Source organism: Heterodontus francisci, chromosome 17, assembly GCF_036365525.1.
Source record: "Heterodontus francisci isolate sHetFra1 chromosome 17, sHetFra1.hap1, whole genome shotgun sequence".
Classification (NCBI taxonomy): Eukaryota; Metazoa; Chordata; class Chondrichthyes; order Heterodontiformes; family Heterodontidae; genus Heterodontus; species Heterodontus francisci.
The window spans coordinates 47,546,718-47,560,454 of record NC_090387.1 but is presented as its reverse complement, the minus strand read 5'-3'; the positions used below and the strand labels follow the sequence as shown (position 1 = coordinate 47,560,454).

At 40.4% G+C, this 13,737-nt stretch overlaps 1 protein-coding gene across 6 annotated transcripts in view; it reads right to left on the bottom strand.

The window, feature by feature from the left end:
* Positions 1–13,737, bottom strand: part of phkb (phosphorylase kinase, beta) — a 368,089-nt gene that overhangs the window by 190,241 nt on the left and 164,111 nt on the right. For all 6 annotated transcript variants that reach the window (XM_068049379.1, XM_068049377.1, XM_068049380.1 and 3 more), the window contains 2 exons: positions 5,601–5,798; positions 3,269–3,326 (listed from right to left, as the gene is read on the bottom strand). In XM_068049379.1, the coding sequence (XP_067905480.1) occupies positions 3,269–3,326; positions 5,601–5,798 (256 nt within the window). The remainder of the gene's footprint in view (positions 1–3,268; positions 3,327–5,600; positions 5,799–13,737) is intronic.

The window sequence follows — 13,737 nt, the reverse complement described above, 5'->3', positions numbered from 1 at the left end:
TTTAAAATGATTCGAGTGAAGACTTTCCCCAGTGCTGAGCAGGGAGATTCCATGGTAGTTGTTGCAGTCACCGGGGTCACCCTTGTTCTTGTAGAGGGTGATGATATTGGCATCGCGCATTTCCTGTGGTACTGCTTCCTCGTCCCAGCACAGGCAAAGCAGTTCATAGAGTGCTGGAAGTAGAGCAGGTTTGGCACTCTTGATTATTTCAGGGGTAATGCCGTCCTTCCCAGGGGCTTTTCCGCTGGCTAGAGAATCAATGGCATCACTGAGTTCCGATTTTGTTGGCAGTATGTCCAGCTCATCCATGACTGGCAGAGACTGGGCTGCATTGAGGGCGGTCTCAGTGACAACATTTTCCCTGGAGTACAGTTCTAGGTAGTGCTCCACCCAGCGGTCCATTTGCTTGCGTTGGTCAGTGATTGTGTCCCCGATTTAGATTTGAGGGGGGCGATCTTCTTGATGGTTGGCCCAAAAGCTCTCTTAATGCCATCATACATTCCTCTGATGTTTCCGGTGTCGGAGGCCAGCTGAATATGACTGTTTAGGTGTTGCCAGTAGTCATTTGCGCAGTGCCTGGCTGTTCTTTGTGCATTGCCTCTGTCTGCTTTAAGTGCTACGGATGTTAACTCGCTGGGGGCTTTCTTGTTGTTCAACAGTGCAATGTGCTTAGCGGCTATGACAGGGTCCAGCTCTTCAAAGTGAGATTGAAACCAGTCTGCACTCTGCTTCACACGTTTGCCATAGGTGGTCATAGCTGAGTCATAGATGGCGTCTCTGATGTGGGCCCACTTGATCTCTGCATCCCCTGCAGGAGTGTTTTGAAGGGCTTTTTCAAGTGAATTTAGAAACTTATTTAACAGCTGTGGATAAGAAATTCTGCTGGTGTTGATGTGCGGGCGGCCCTTCTGCTTGGAGTGATGCAGCTTCTTTGGTTTGAGTCTAACCTTACTGCACACCACACTGCCTTGTGGGTGTCTTGGGAGAGATCAAGGCTAAGGGAGTAAACCCTAACAGAAAACCTGGAGCGGAACCCCGAAGGCAGTCATGTGTCACCTTTGGCATGTTTCCGGCAGTTCCTGCAGCCGTACTGGTGCCAAACGTCGTGCTCGGCATTCCTTTGGACCCCACCAGGAAGGCCGAGATGGGGGTTTTGACACTTGGGCAACTCACAACCTCCATACATTCCGCCCAGGCATGTGCCATGGAGAGGTCACTCCATAGTCACCTCACAGCGACCAAAACAACACGGAAGGCAGCAGTTACTGGTTATAAGTCCAGCTCAATTGGCGTAGAGATTGGGCGCCACGGGTTGCCTTTGTCGGTGGGAGAAGTCATCGCATCTCACTGGACAGCTACCGCCCGCCTCAAACTGGGCAGCCCCCGGTCAGTAAGGTTCTGTCCCGCCACAGTTCACTTGCTTCAATGGGTGCTTGGAGCTCAGGGTCATTGCCCGAAAAGTGTACTACAACACCGCACCAAACAGCACAACAAAAAAAGGAAAGAAGGTACCAGCCCTTCGTTTTGCAAGCTGGAACGTCAGAACTATGTGTCCTGGCCTGTCGGAAGACCTTACACAAATCAACAATTCGTGTAAGACCGCCATTATTAACAACGAGCTCAGTAGACTCAATGTGGACATTGCAGCACTTCAGGAGACACGCCTCCCTGTGAGCGGATCTCTAAGAGAGCAAGACTACACCTTCTTCTGGCACGGTAGGGATCCTGAAGAACCAAGACAGCATGGAGTGGGCTTCGCCATCAGAAACTCTCTGCTCAGCACGATAGAGCCACCTTCAAATGGCTTGTAACGCATACTGTCCATCCGTCTGCTCACCGCCTCTGGTCCAGTACACCTACTCAGCATCTATGCTCCAACACTCTGCTCCCCACCTGAAACTAAAAACCAGTTCTACGAGGAACTCCATAATATTATCAGTAGCATCCCCAATACCAAACATCTGTTCCTGCTGGGGGGCTTTAATGCCAGGGTTGAGGCGGACCATGACTCATGGCCCTCCTGCCTTGGGTACTATGGCATTGGAAGGATGAATGAGAATGGACAGAGACTGCTTGAGTTGTGTACCTATCATAACCTCTGCATCACCAACTTGTTCTTTCATACTGAGCCCTGTCACCAGGTTTCTTTCAGGCACCCAAGATCACGTCGTTGGCACCAGCTAGACCTCATCATCACAAGGCGAGCCTCTTTAAACAGCGTTCAAACCACATGCAGCTTCCACAGTGCAGACTGCGACACCGAACAAGTCTATATTCGTGGTTAATATTGAAGTACCCCACTCAGAGTATACTTTGTGCCCTTGTTGCCCTCAGAACCTAATCAAAGTGGCATTCAACATGAAAGAGTACTGATTTGTCAGTTGAGAATGGAATGGTAGGTGATGATCAACACCTTTAGCAGAACCTGGGAAACATCCAGGCATAGGCTGACAAATGGCAGATAACAGTCACTCCACAGAAGTGTTAGGCAATGACCATTGCCAACAAGAAAATGCCAGCCACCTCCCCCTGGCCTTCAAGTCCTTGAAGTCTCTATGTAATGCCATGGGAGCACAATCATTGTAAGAGCGGCAGCATTTAACCTTCCCAGGGTAACTAGGAAAGATTCCATCCACATCTTGAGAAAAAATAAAAAAAGAATTGCTTACTGTTATTTAATTCTTAGATCTGTCTGATAAATCTAGCATAAGTGTTCTTGCTCATCATAAGCCATTTTTAGATCAAACAAAATGAACAGGTTTGTTTTTTCCCCTAATATTTATGATTTATATAGAATCATAGAATAGTATAGCACAGAAAGCGGTCAATTTGGCCCATCAAGTCTGCGCCAGTTTCCGACGATCAATCCAGTTCATCCTGCTCCCCCGTTCTTCCCACATAGCCCTGCAATTTTTTTCTCCTTCAAGTATTTATCCTATTCCCTTTTGAAGGCTACTATGGAATCTGTATCCCAATCTTCGAAGTCAATGGAAATGAAAATTGGGAAAAATGTATAATGGTGGCTGAATCAATATCGCCCGATTTACATTACCAACCATAGCCAAAATTACCCCCAGTGTTTCCATACCTATATCTGTTCTAATTGTTACTTTCAAATTTCAATATTGCTTATGTTCCTTGTACAGCAAACCAAGTAATTTAATGTAAACTATATACTTCTGGTCCAACATGAATCTGAAAGTGACATGTTCCATACATTAAAGCAAGAATTTCTTACCAAATAAAGCAAACTGGAAGTTCTACTCACCGTCAATTATTAAGTAAATATAAAACAGGGGAAATTCACATTCAATGCCATCGAACAGCTAGAAAGGAAAAATCATTTTAAATATTTTATTAAGTTAATGAGTAGTGTTGTTGACATTTACTTTTAATAATACATTTATAAATGGTTATAACTTAAATATAAGCTGTTTATTAAGATAAAGCAGATTTTATTCCTAAATGTTTATCTTTTATAATCTGAACATCAAGTTTGAGCCATTTCAAATAATGATGCTAGGAGAAAAATATATTTTTATAAAATGCAGATGTAGATTTGGACAGAAGTTTGTCCATTCTCATAAAATAAAATATAAACCTATTTGCAACTGACAGTCAACAACTGGAAGCTACAAGCTGATCAACCACAGCATAGGCAACCTATAGTGATTTGATCCTATGTTTAATGTGGCAAGGGTTATTTTTGTGAAAAGTTAGAGCTGAGATTTCAACAACTGCACTTACACTTATTTGTGTGGAAAGACAAAGAGTTTTACATATAATCACTGACTGCTAGTGGGCTATGTCCAAATTCATGTTTTAATTATCGTTAAGATTAAATAACCAGATAATAACAGAAACACCCTCTGTAAAGCATACTTAGATAACAATTGCAAGAAAGAATAGGCACTCTAAATTAAAAATGAAATTAAGAGCCATCGTATACAAATATCACTATTGATTTTCAAACACAAAATAAATCTTAGGGGTGATAAATATAAAAAAAGTTCTCCTGAAGTTTTAGGAATGATTTTTCAGAAACAATTTGAAGGTAATGTGCTCATCACAAATAAACACGGTGAGCTGGTATTTGTCCTTGAATGCAGCCCTCCAGAAGCCTGAAGACAACATTGGAAACATGCTGGAATACTGCTGAAAAAAAAGAGACATGCTGTCAAAGCTTTTTGGCTTGCACTCATCTGGACAGATGAAAGAATGCCAAATTTAAAAGGGAGCAACAATTTATACTGCCTGATTGGTTGGCAAGTCGATTCTGACTGGACAAGGCATTGCCAGAGAGAATGCACCAGGGAACTACTGTTCCTCACGGTTTGGTTTCTTTAAAAAAAAGGTACGAAGCCTGTACATGCTCCTTTTGCCTGCAGAGGGCTATGCATTGCATTGTCTTGCAAATGAACAAAAATTAACTTAAATACTACGACTGACTGTACACCTCCTTAATTTTATTGCTATACTAAATCTTATATTGAACTATATTTTAATCCTACTGGTGATGCACCTTGGGTAAAAGCAGCTGAGAGGTGACTTGATGGGAATTGTGGTTTGGGCCATCATTGACCAAGTGTTTTCGACCCTAAAGGCTTTGAAAGGGACCAAATGGTAAAAACGTAAACTTCAGCAGAAATCTTGCAGAGTGCACAAACAGGCAGCCTGCTGCATAAGAACTAAAAGATAAACACCTTAGCTGAATTCCAGGGGCCCAGATAGAGGCAGAGAAAACAATCATGCCTTGAATCCTGGACAAGACACCTGGGTGCCAAGGCCACCATGTTTTCCTTGCTTTGGTCAGGCACTAACAGTGGAATGTTTGCAAGCTGACACGTGTCAGAACGTGGGAAACCAGAGATCTTGAGAGTTTGACCTGGCTTAGGCAAGCAGATGGATAAATGACATCTTTTGTAACTGGACTGTTTCAAGTAAAAACGGGATAATGATTGGGTTAAATTGGTCTCCATAGGCTTTGCTGTGTACAGAATGTATAAGAGGAGATTCCCCGAACACAGAAACTGTGGAATAATTACGTGCTACGTTGACTGACACCACAGCACCTGGGGCACGACCAGGGAGTAGTTACATGGAGATCGCACTTTCATCCAGGGCATAGTGGTAATGGTGTCGCACTTTGATACAACGCTCAAACATTAGCATCTGTTAAGTCTTACTTGTAATGAATAAAATATAACCACTGTGACCAATAAGGGTTAACATTTCAAAACTTTAAAATAAGGGATTAAAGGGTTATTTAACTCTGATACCCCAAATTTTAACACTGCGTAATACAAAGAAATAGCAAATAAAGCGGAGATTCTGTTCCCAGAAAGTTGAAAGTTAAGTGAGAAAATTAAACCTTTGCTCTCACTAGGTGAAACATAGACCAAAGCAGAGACAGAAGCCTTGGCCTGTATATCCGTCATTTAGAGTGGAATGTGCTGTGAACAAAGGTTGCCTAAAAGAACAAGGACAATACTCATTTACAAAATTAGGGTTTATTAACAAAACTCCAAAAAATTAAGATTTATTTTTCATTAATATTTATTCATTAGGTGAATGACAATATAGAGATTTGTCCAAAGTACCTTGATTTCTGCTGGTTTATAATAACGCCGTGAATGGTCCTCCAATCCTGTTCTGTATCCATCTCTTAAGAAGCGTTTCAATCCATGTTTTCCTTTCAGTTTGCGAACAACTTTTTCAAGAGTTTGACCAAACAAGGCATCATCATCCACTGCAAATGCAGGGTAACTTATACATGGCAGTAGAGCAGCATCTGTATTCTGGAAAAAATATTACAGAATACGATTAATCATCTTGCTGTGATTGCCTAGCAACAAAATCTTCCATATGATTCAAATATACACATGATATATTAAATAATGGCAATAAATTTATATATAATTATTCATTTGAATTACAAACCATAGTTGTACAAAATCACACTCTAGCAGCTGTATTGAAATAAACAAGAAACAACTTGGGACCGTTGAACTACAAATGAGTTTTATATCAAGTGAAAATTCAGGATTACACTGCACTAATGAGAAATTAAAGTTATGAATTGACACTTAAGTTGTGAAATACTATATAAATGTCAGTCAATTAGGTCTTAGAATGGGAAGTTAAATAAACACTGAATCTGAAATCCCAAGATTAAAATTTTTTTTCTAATTGTCACCTTTAACCATTATTTATGTGTGAATATGGACATAAAGTGCCAGCACACCTCTCGACTAATGGCAACATTACAGTCAAATTGGATTCAGTCCTCAGCTGCCATCTACACGTTCATTAACAGAGGTTACTGGATAGTGGTCATGCATGTGAACTCTGGCTCACTTTTACCTCTGAAGCAATTGTAGCAACCTGACTGCTACTCTGGTTGGGACCAATTAAGTCAGCACAAACTAGAGATTAAACCTGCAACCTTTCCTGTCTGTATGCCTTAGCTAGTCTATGGATAAATTTCCTAAGTCATTGTGGAAGTCATAAATTGCATTGTATTGTTGCTTTTCGGAATGACACAGGAAAACAGAGGGCATAAAACAGCAATGCTAACATGGATTTCTGATGATACCATAAACCATGAAATTAAACTTAAATTAAACTTAGACATGACAGTAAAACCTTGAAATTAAATTATTGCCTTAAACTCTCTGCAACTTGTTACTTTTTACAATATACTAATGGTTCTCTTTGGTGTTGCTCACAGTGAGTCAGAGGATACACTAGTTCACAACAATAGCAGCTTTTTACAATGGACAACACATTGTATGTGTTGTAAAACATGGTGAATCTTTTGTGCATTGATCATAGAACTGTATGGATTGAGGTATTATTTGTGGTCTGGTGTAGAGCCAGCACATTGAAAATATATAATAGAGGAAACGGGTCAGCAGGAATGGCCAACACAGAAAGAACAGTGAAGAAGAAATCAACATGGTCGCTGAAAGGACTTGGCAAAATATTGTTTCACATATATTAGGGAGAATTGTGCTGTGTATGGAAAAAATTGCAGGACAATTGTAACATTATTAGGTTACGAAAAAGTTAGTAACCAGAATACTAATTGTTAAAATCTCGCTATTGTAAACTAACAACTGACTTATTATCATTAACTAACATTTAGCTGTATTAGAACTCTTCTTTATATATGGTAAAGTAGGAAAACTTAGGAAATAGGGCACAGTATAGACAAGATGTCATGGTAGAGGGATTCTGGGAGATTGTCAAGTTTTAAAATGCCTACTTGCAGCAAAAAAAGTCACTGAAAGCAGAGAGTAAAACAAGCTCCTGTGAGAACAAAACATAGATGTGTCTCTCAATGAGATAAGAACCCATGGAATGTAAAAGGAAAGGCATTACCTACATAAATCGGAAGGGTTAGCAACAACAACAAAATGATCCTTGGTTGGTTGAGAGACTTCCTTGAGTACAAGACTAATAACTGGTTGGGGAAAGGGAGGGTTAATTTGAAAGCCGCAAGATAAAAGATGCCTTGTCTGTGTCTCTGTATGGCTGAGAGAACCTTTTGAACAATAAGAGGAACTACGAGCGAGAGAAAGCTTGAAGACCAAAAGCAGAAACTGAAACCAGTCATGCACTCAGCCCTCCAGTTTCTCCTCCCAGTAGTATCTGTGTTAGACTGTTAATCACTGCCTACAGTTTATCTGAAAACTTAATAAAATTGTCCTTACCTTTAACTCAATAAAGTCGATTCACAACAAAGCTTTGCTGCCAGGTCCGTTCCTACCTTAGAAGAGGGCATTAACCCCCATCTTATTTTACATCTGGCAACCACGGCAGGACTTGGCGCCAAGGATAGGCACCACCATATTGCATCGTGGACATTTGACAAAATTATTGACTCAGTCACAGAAATGGGGGCAATTAATCTGTATATAAATTGTATAGCCAATCTACTGCCATCAACATATAGTCCGATTTAAAACACATTTCTCCCAAATAAAGTAGCTAAGCATACAAACATCAATGGAGAGCAGCACGTAACACAAGCCTTTAAACTTGTGTTTTAAAATAACCTCGCTTCTAGGTATTTTAAAACACAAGGTTAAAGACTTGGAGCAGGGGTGCCCAAACTTTTCACATAGGGAAGCCACATTACAATTTTTGTCTTACATAGGGGGCAGGTGAGACAATTTTGAAAAGATAAAGACATTAAAAATTTATCTTGCCATTAATCAACAACAAATGTGTATTTTTGTGAAGATGCTTTAAATAAGAAGCCCAATTTATTGACTCGCTTTCTCGTCACTATGTTGGACACTTATTTAGTGAGATACCTGGCATTTTCTTTGCTTGCAGGTCTACCTGCACACTTCTTGTAGAGATGTGGAGTATTCCAGATAGATGTCCATCTGTCAGCAGTGATCTTGATTGCTCTCGCTCTTTCCTTTCTCTCTCTCTCTGTCAGTCTCTCTCCCCTCCCTCTCTGTGTCCCCCTTCTCTGTGTTCCCCCCACCGTGTTGTCCCCCCCTCTCTGTGTCATTTCCCCCACCTCTGTATTGTTCATTCCCCTCTCTGAACCCCCCTCACTCTGTCTGTCCCCCCTCTCTCTCTCTCTGTCTGGTCCCCCCTCATTCTATCTCCCCCTTTCTGTCTGTCAACCCCTTTTTGTCTGCCCCCCCTCTCTCTCTCTGTCCCCCCCCTCTCTGTCGCCCCCCCTCTGTCCTCCGTCTTTCTCTCAACCCCCCTCTCTCTCAACCCCCTTCTCTCTCTCTGTGGTCCACCCTTCCTCTGACCGCTGCTGAGAGCGAGAACAGCAGTTTCCAAAATTTGCACATTTTCAGGTGGGTTCCTTTTTTTTAAAAAAGCCTTCCGGAAAACCAATCTGTCCAAAACCACCGTGCCTGCTCTCAGCATCTGTCAGCTGTGAAACTGAGACTTGCATTTTTTTTTTTAAAAGCCTGTCTGGTCGGAAAGAAGCTGCCAATGGGAAATTTCTCATCCCTGAAATTACCAGTCATGGACCTTAAAAATTTTTTTAATCACGGACACTGATGCCTGTGTATGGATATGTTGCTGACCCCTGCTTGGCACATTGTGAACGCTTTTTGAGAGAAGGGAAGGATTGAGTTTGAGAGTCTGGCCAACACGCGTCTTGGGAAGGAAAAGCCTTTGGAGAGTGTGGAGATCTTAACAGACCCACCAATGATCAAACGCACTGATGCGAGAATATATAAAGAGAATAGATAGTCATGTCATCTAAAAATGTTACACGGGTCTTCGAGGCGAAATACAAGAAAGTTATAGAGTTCATTCAATATAAGATAGCCCATAAGAAGTTAAGGAAGGCAAAAAACCTTCTGCCTTACAGCACTCCGCGGATCCAACAGGCTGCTACTCAGGAAGATAAAGAGGTTGAGCAACTGTACCAGCGGGTACGAGATGTGGAGCGTGCCACAAGCGCAAAACCGCTCTGTTACAACAGTAGCATGTCCCTAACCTGAACGCTGGTGCAGCTGTGATTGACAGTCATGAAGCTAAAAGTCAGTTGAAACAATAGGAGGAGGAGAATGAGTGTTTAAAAAAAGATTTGGAACTGTGGGAAAGATTTGGGAGATAACGGGCAACTGTGTCTGCAGTAACTCCTACGAGGATGATGGTGGAAACGTAAATTGATGGGAACTGGAGTGGGAAAGTGAGAGATATCAGACTGAGGAATGAGGGTCAACTTAAGAGTTGAAATCATTACTTAGACTAATAGCAAATGCTGTCAGCTTCCATGCCGAGAGAAATTAAATCAGAAAATTTTAGTGAATGAATGTTGGAAGCTTCCACAATTGAATGTCCTCATCTGTGAAGCTTGTGTTCTGCAGAGCGAACAATCATTAACCCTTTGTAGACTGGTTTTAATGTTCAAAGCATGAATCTGTTACTTGTTCTATTTATACATGTACATATTTTTGTGGGAATCTTGAGTCATGTTTTGGTTGTAAACTAGTTGAACCTGTGTGTTCCTTGGGCTCAGGACTAGGAATATAACAGATGTTTGGCACTTTGAATTCATAACTCATTAAAGGATTCAATGTGTCTAAGCCATTTCGAATGAAGAAAGTTTAAATTACCATTAAGTGTGTCATTTCAATTTAGGATTGTGCACTCAGAAAGGGGATATAAAAACAGAATTACATTTTAAATTAAAGATGCTGGTGTAGTGCTTTATTTTATTTAATAGGTTGGTTTTGCAACTGTGAAAAAGCAATGGCCAGTTTGTTTTGTAAGAGATCAGCTTCAGCCTTGATGCCTTGAAGATTTCTAGCAGAATCCAATTTGAAATGTTAAAATACTTGGCTTTAATTGGCTCAGAGTTTAAAAACTGGTATTGCTTTTTTTGCAGTTTAAACTAAAGACATGTCTTATTGACTGTTTTTAAGTAGCAAACATCAGGAATTGGAAATTGGTTTCAGGGAGGAAAAGGATAAATAAGAAAGAAATGTGGAAAATTCTGCCTGTTTACAATTTGTTAAAGAGGCTGGTGTTAAGTCTTTTCTTGTAAGAATGTTAAATAAATTTTTCTTTAGTTTTGCTCCTTGTCTATAGTTTCATGATCGTCATTTGAAAAGGGCACCTGAAGAAAGAACAAGAAAAAAAACGTAAATTATCTTTTCTTTAAAAAAGCATATGCTATTCTGTTATGTGTGTAGTTAATAAGTATTGGTCTGAATTAAGTTTAAATTATTAAGGTTAACTAACCTGTTAAGTTGGGAAAACTGGAATTTCATTTGTGGCTACAATGAGCTTCCAAGTTATTATGTTAAGCTATAAGGTAGTCTTTAATTCAGGATATAAGGTTCGCTCTTACAACACTGACAGTTTTGAATTTTAAATGTTTATTGTTGTGAATTGGAATTTGAATCATCCTGGTTTTATCAAAAAAAAAAATCCTTGGGTTAAAAACCTCTTACAAATAGATGTTAAAAACTTTGTAAACAATTGGTGTTTAATCTAAAATGCTCTCATCCCTGATGGAGATGTTTTCCTTTGAAGTTGATAATGTTACTAATGATTTTTGTCATTTTCAATCCCTAAAGATACCAAATGAATTGGGGAAAAAAAACACACTTTAAAATGGAGTTTGGTCTTTTTTGATCGGTTATCTAAAGTGATAATGTTTTGATTCACCCCGTTGAAAATGAGCAGAGAAGTGAATCTTTTGTGTTGACAGCTGTTTTTTTATTTTCATTTAATTTGCCACACAACTTTTGTACTGCTGAGTGTAAATTTATATATTGGACATTATTAAATTTTAAATTTCTAAATTGACAGATATAATTGGACAAATTAACCCTTGGGTTCTGGGGCAGAGCCACAATGGATTCTTTGTGGTTTTTTTAAAAACAGGTGACAATGGTGCCGCAAGAGATCTAGCAGCTTTAAGAATTTAAGAACTCATCTGCAGACACCAAATGCCATAGCATAGTCATGATTTGGAATCAAGGCTTTGGCTTTTCAAAGACTTTTGTTATTTGGTATCTTCCGTGATAAAGTGCATGAGAACGGGAGATATGGAAGTTACCTCTAGACTGATTTCAAGCATTTCTGTTTCTGTCGTAAAAGCACATTTTTAAACTACCAAGCTTGAGCATAACAAATTAGAATCGATAAAATTAAACTGATATGGGTGGTTATTTCAAGCACTCAAAGGGGATTTATTTGAAGTTCAAGGACAATCAAATTTAAAAAAAACCAGTCTTGGTGGTTTCTAGAATATCAAGAAATAACGGGCTGGATTTTATCAGGCCGACGCTGTCAGGGTCTGTGCTCTGGGGGTGGGGGGATGGCGAAGATTGTTCCGGCAGTGGCCCGCCACGGAGACGGAGGGACTGGCACAATCCTTCCAGCGGTGGCGCGGATCCATGGCGGCCCCCATGGGTGACAGGAACTGAATTACAATATTTAAATGAACGGGATGAATAAATTTAAATAAACTTACCTTTAATCTTCGGGGCCCACCAAGATCCTCAGTGCAGCGGCCGGCATTCCTGCACCTTCAATTCTCCATCTGGGGAAATCCAGCATGACACTGGTCGGGAGGGGGGCAGGAGGTAAGATTTTCATTGCTGGGAGGGTGGGTGGGGGAATGGAATCAAATAAAACAAACATAATGGGTGTTGGGGATGGTGGAAAGGGGTGAACTTTAAACTTTGTGCAGGCAGTGGGGCAGGGCAGATTTCAAAGGATGTATCTTTAAAATTTTAAATATGCCAGCAGGGCTGGCTGCCCTTTAAAAATGGTGCGAGCACCTGCGCACAGGCAGCTGTGTCATTGCCAGCAACAGACAGCCATCGCCTCCACGTGATTGGGGAGGGCGGGCTGCCCCAGCTATTTAAATGAGCCACTTCTCCGGAGATTACAGCAGCTCTTTGGCATGCGCCCCTTTTTTTTGAGCTCACCGCCCACTCTTAAAATCCAGCCCAATGTTTCTTTTGGCGAGAAATAATTTGAACATTAACAAAACCTGTCACCCCAGCAACACTGTTATTTGAATTCAGAATAATTTGAGATGCCAGCAGTCCAGTGTAATTTAGCAAATTACTTTTAAGAAACTAAAATGCCATCTCAGATAAAGAACCAACAAACAAAATATGGTAATGCCTGGAATCAAATGGGAATGTTTGATTTCTGTTTTAAAGATATTATGAGAATGCCGGACAGTAAAATTTCTCCAGGGCTCAAAAATGAAATAGAATTATAATTCATGGGGAATTGGACGTTAGATCTGGCTGATGCAAGAGCTAATAAAGGAATTTTGGGGACAAACAATGGTGACATTAGATATCAAACAGTTAAATTAATAGAGTGTAGAATTTCCAAGGAGTACAGAACTTTCCGGTGTAAGTTAGGAAAGTATAGATAAGACTGGTAATTTGATAGCTTTCTCTTGGAAATATTTGTATCATTGCCAATGAGGTTATTTTTTAATAGAGAACTACATTTGATAATCTGACCACTACCCAAGGCATTGGGACCATGAAGGGGGAGATTGGCAAAGATCTCGAGACAGACATCCCTCCTGCTGATCTTCTGATAAGATCAACTGAAGTCCAGAAATGGCTTTTATCAGATGGAACATGTGGCATGATATTGGGATACCAGTTTACGTGCACAGATGTGATTTGTTACGTGAAGCAACTGACATGCAAAATGCATGGTGAAAAGCACTAAAGAACAGGTCTCAGACATACTCAGCTTGACTACAAAATGACATGAAATGGTTAATGTGGCCAGTAGAGTGAGACTTTTTAACACATATTCCATTGAGAAAATGGCTTCATTAAAATCAGGATAAATTGAACACACTGGTATTAGTCAGAGGGAGTAGAATTAAAGGTCAGAGGGAGTAGAATTAAAGTTCAGAGAGACAGTTGAAAGGCTGGGAAAATAATACTTAGCAAGAACTATCCACAAGACGGATACAGGTAAAGAGAGAGCTGGAGAATCTTTTCAGTCCATGCATGAAGAAATGATTGTGATCATTCAACTTGGGCAGAATGTAGAGAACCTTACTGTAAAGAATCTAATATGACACTTCTTGTGACCAGTGTGATCGGGCCATGAATGTTGCCACAACAATTAGGCCGGTTAGAATCGAGGAAGGGGAACGGTTGGCTTTCGGTACAGCCTGGAACAGAGGACAACCACCTCACAGAAACACTTCGTAAAGATTATACAGAACAATGGTCATAGAATGCAGGA